The following is a 5,000-nucleotide window of genomic DNA, read 5'->3' as shown; positions in this document are numbered from 1 at the left end:
TGTAGTCTCACTATTTTCTAGGCCCCATGCCTATTCCTCTCGTCCTTTGGGTTAATAAAAGGGAGGTGAATTTTCTTTCTTCTTTCACTGTAATTTCACCTTCAGCTTACACTCGGGATCTCTTTTCTCTCGTCTCTACATCGTCTCCTGATCCTCTCTCTACACCCTCTCTATATCTTCTCCCTATATCTTCCCTATCTCTTCTCTATAGAACGTCTCAAGAGATCCCGTATCTTACGCTGAGCTACCTTCGTCTGACGTCACTAATTTTTCTAAACCAATCCCCGGTGACTTCTCAAATAAATGTCACTCCTTATGGGCGTGACTTTGAATTCCTGCACCAATAGTTTTTTTCTCCTTCTGCACCTTGCACCAATCCGGAAAGCCATTTCAATGCCACTAGCAAAAATTGTTTACCTCAGCATTAGTCAAACGAAGGTAACCTGCGCTTACAATGTTGTGATTCATAAGCGATTATAAAAACAGTCACCACCGTCGGTGTGTTTACATAGACAAACGTCGCCCTCACCTAGACATAACATTGCCCTCGAGCAGGCGTCGAGTCTGAATTATTCTAATACCCTAGCTCATTTCCATTCGTACACTACCGGCCTCTTACACTTACTCACTACGGTAAATATAACAAAAGAAACAATTAAAAGGTGTATAGACAAACTCAAAGTTAATAAAACACCAGGGCCTGACGGTTGGCATCCAAGAATCTTAAAGGAAATGAAAAATGAGATTGTTGTTCCATTAGAAATTATTTTCAAGAAATCCATCATATCCAGAGATGTCCCAAGAGAATGGAAGCTAGCTAACGTTACTCCCATATTCAAAAAAGGTGACAAAAAGAAACCAAATAACTATAGGCCTATTAGTTTGACTTCGATCGTAGGAAAAATAATGGAAACTATCATCAGAGATGCTATCGAATATCATTTAGAAAGTAACCGTTTGATAAATGATAGCCAACATGGTTTCAGACGGAAACGTTCTTGCGTGACTAACTTACTCGAATTCTACAACACAGTTGTCTCGAATTTTGACAAAGGAAACAATATAGATTTAATATATCTAGACTTTGCAAAAGCTTTTGATACCGTCCCACACGAAAGACTTCTTACTAAATTAGCTTTGCATGGAATAAGTGGTAGCCTATTAGGTTGGACTAGTAATTGGTTGAAAGGTCGAAAACAGAGAGTTGTTTTAAATGGAAAAACTTCTGGATGGAAAAGTGTTGCAAGTGGAGTTCCTCAGGGTTCCGTTCTTGGGCCACTTCTATTCATAGTATATATAAATGATATAGACCATGGACTAAAATCTACTGTTTCCAAATTTGCTGATGATACAAAACTGTGCGGAGTGGCAAATGATCACTCAAACCAATTAGATATTCAAGAAGATTTAGATAAATTACAGCAATGGTCTGAAAAGTGGCTAATGAAATTTAACACAAGTAAATGCAAGGTAATGCACATAGGTAAAAATAACAGCAAGTACGATTACAAGTTATTTGGAAATTCGTTAACAAAAGTGGATAGTGAAAAAGATCTCGGCGTAATTATCAGTAACGACCTCAAATCATCCAAGCAGTGTATTTCAGCCTCTGAGAAAGCAAATAAGATTCTGGGATTGATTGCGCGATCTTTTGATTTCAAAAGTCCATCACTCATTAACAAGCTATATAAATCTTTAGTTCGTCCACATTTGGAATATGCTGTTTCCGTATGGTCACCGAATCTCATTAAAGACATTGACAGACTGGAAAAAGTACAACGGCGAGCCACAAAACTGATTCCAAATATCAAAAATAAATCATACGAAAATCGACTTAAGCACATGAATCTGTTTTCCCTAAAAAAGCGTAGACTCAGAGGTGACTTGATACAGGTCTTTAAGATTTTAAAGGGAATTGACAACATCAAAAGTGACCAAATTTTCACATTGAATGAGAATCAGACAAGAAACAATGGTCTCAAACTGTCCGGAAATAGATTCAATTTGGAAGTAGGTAGAAACAACTTTGCCAACCGTGTAGTTAATGAATGGAATAAACTTCCTGCACAGGTAGTGCAATGTAGTTCAGTTCGAAGCTTTAAGAATCATTTAGATAAACACCTAAGTAAGATGCTGTAATTATTATAATTTATGTTATATTATTTGTTTTTGTTTTGTTATAATTTGTCTGTCTGATTTTCATTTATTAGTTATATGTCAATTTATTATCATTTACTATTTACCTGTTTGTTTGTTATTCAACTATACCAATGCATTTATTTATGTATTTTAATTGTTATTTACATTGTTATAGTTTTAATTTATTATTAATTTGATTTTTTTTTTTTTTTTTTTTTTTTTTTTTTGCATCCGACCTAGATATGGATCAAAAGATCTCCTGTCGGCATGCTTTGCCTTTGTAATCCTTTGTAATATCTTCGCTTATTCTTCTCCGAAAGTGGGTCATCAGTATTATTTTACAAATGTGCTACGACATAACTTTGTTGTGATATATATATATCCTAAGGGATGGCTTCGTGCACTTGGTCAGCACCTTTCACCCCAACTCTCACTTGTGGCTCCTAGTAGCTGTTAGTCTAGAACAGCGGCCACAACCCGGGCAACCATCTCGGCTGATGGGCTAAACAAAGTGAGGGGTGTCACACACTGTGGCATGGAGCAGTGCCAGCTCTACTAGATGAAGACTAGAACAGCAAGCTCAGTATATGTACTCTACTTGTCAGAGGACTTTGGTGAGCTTAGTGTGATAGCAAGATGGGTGACACATCTAGGGTGAACCAGGCATGTAAATGGCAATCGGCCAGTCACCGTAGAAAAGGATTGGAGCCCTTACTACTTATTTATCCAAGATTAACTATGGAGCAAAACCAAAGAGTAAATGAAGTGAACAGCGTGAATGGGGGTCTTTTTCCAGAAAAGAGGGAGATTACCTCGCTCGGTCGGGAACATAGTGTACAGCAGGCGGTTTCTGATCGTTATCCGGCGACTGTTGTAACCAAAGAAAAGTTGAGAATGGCTACGTGGAATGTCCGAACATTACACCAAGCGGGGAAATATTATGGGGTATGGAGAGAAATGAACAGAATGAAGATAGATGTTATGGGGCTTATTGAGGTTAGGTGGCCAGGAGTGGGAGAGGTAAGAAATGAGCATGGAGTATTTGTTTATTCTGGAGGAGAAGGAGGAGAAAAAGGGGTAGGAATAATGATGAACAAAACAGTTGCTAGTACTATGAAGGGATTCTGGGCAGTGTCAGACAGAGTGCTCTTAGTAAAACTCAGGGTAAAACCTTTTGACATATGTTTAATACAGGTGTATGCTCCCACGGCAGAAGCAGAGGAAAGTATAGTAGATGATTTCTACGACAAGTTAGATCAAGCAATGGAACAATGTGGAAATCAAGAGGTTAAGATAGTTATGGGTGATGTAAATGCAAAAGTGGGTTCAGGTGGAGAAGAAGAGGTTGTGGGGCCATTTGGGTTAGAAGAGAGAAATGGCAGGGGAGAAAAATGGATAAGCTGGTGCATAGAACATCAACAAATAGTAATGAATACGTGGTTTAGGCAACATCCGCGAAGGCTATGGACATGCAAGGCACCAGGAGATACAGCAAGAAATCAAATAGACTTTTTTACTATCAACAGAAGATTTAGAAATGCAGTGATAAAGGTAAAAACATACCCAGGAGCAGATTGTAATAGTGATCATGTGCCAGTTGTTGCAGATATTAGAATAAAATTGAAGAAATTAAGAAAGGAGATGGGGAAACCGAGAAGAGAGGTAAGTGTGTTGAGAAAGGACGAAGACTTGAAACAAAGGTATTTGGTTACAGTAGAAAATAAATATGAAGTGCTGCGAGAAGAAGGGGACGTAAATGATCCGGGGTTTCAGTGGCAATGGTTATGTGAAGCAATAGAAGAAGGAAATAAAAAGGTACTTCCTGAAAATAGAAGGAGGAGGAAAAACAAATGGATAACAGAAGAAATATTCGAACTAATGGATAAGAGAAGAGAAGCTAAAAATAGGGATAGAAATGAATATAGAGAACTTAATAGACAAATCAAAAAGAAGTGTATAGATGCCAAGGAGAGTTGGCTTGATGAACAATGTAGAGAAATTGAGGACCTTGAAAAAAGGGATTCTAAAATGATGTATGATAAGATTAGAGAAATTACCAAGAGAAAGGGGAATAATGGGGGGGGGGGCAATCAAAGATAGAGAAGGAAAGGTTTTAATGGACGAGGAGGATATCAAACATAGATGCGAGGAGTATGTAAGGGACCTATTTGAGGACGACAGACAAGAAGGAGAAAAGGAAAATTATAGATATCTAGATGGGGAAGAAATAATGGAAGAGGAAGCGAAATTTGCAATGAAGAAAATGAAAAAAGGGAAAGCCATGGGTGAGGATGGTGTGATGATTGAAATGTTAGAGGCATTAGGGGATTTTGCAATAAGAAAACTCACTAGTCTAATAAACCAAATTTACGAAAAGGGTACAATAACGGAACATATGTGTAACTCGATTTTTATACCACTACCAAAGATAAACGGAACAATGGAATGTAGTAAACATCGCACAGTCAGTATCATGAGTCAAATAACCAAAATCATATTAAAGATAGTTTTAAATAGAATAAGAAATAAAGTGAGAGAACAAGTTTCATGGAAGCAATTTGGTTTCATAGAAGGGAAAGGAACAGCAAATGCAATTCTTATAATAAGAACGATTATGGAGAGGATGATAGAAAAACAACAAAATGTATTTCTTTGCTTTGTTGACTACGAGAAGGCGTTTGATAGGGTAAGACATGAGGATTTGATAAATATTTTGGAAAGAGTGGATATGAATAGCAAAGACATGAGTATCATCAGAAATTTGTATTGGAAGCAAAGAGCAGCAGTGAGTTTACGGGGAAGAAGAACAGAATTTCAAGCTATAAAGATGGAAGTGCGTCAAGGCTGTGTTATGTCTCCAG

The 5,000-nt window shown here is 37.5% G+C and overlaps 1 protein-coding gene across 1 annotated transcript in view; it reads right to left on the bottom strand.

Annotated features, from left to right (window-relative positions):
- LOC143040789 (uncharacterized) overlaps positions 1-2,628 on the bottom strand; it is a 9,399-nt gene extending 6,771 nt beyond the window's left edge. Inside the window, exon 1 of the mRNA XM_076212222.1 lies at positions 2,617-2,628. Within this exon, the coding sequence (XP_076068337.1) occupies positions 2,617-2,628 (12 nt within the window). The remainder of the gene's footprint in view (positions 1-2,616) is intronic.
- Positions 2,629-5,000: the final 2,372 nt, after the last annotated feature.

Source organism: Oratosquilla oratoria, chromosome 29 (assembly GCF_046742065.1).
Source record: "Oratosquilla oratoria isolate Oo_2021 chromosome 29, ASM4674206v1, whole genome shotgun sequence".
NCBI classification, from domain to species: Eukaryota; Metazoa; Arthropoda; class Malacostraca; order Stomatopoda; family Squillidae; genus Oratosquilla; species Oratosquilla oratoria.
Note: the sequence above shows the minus strand (reverse complement) of the source record. Positions and strands in the feature narration are given on the sequence as shown.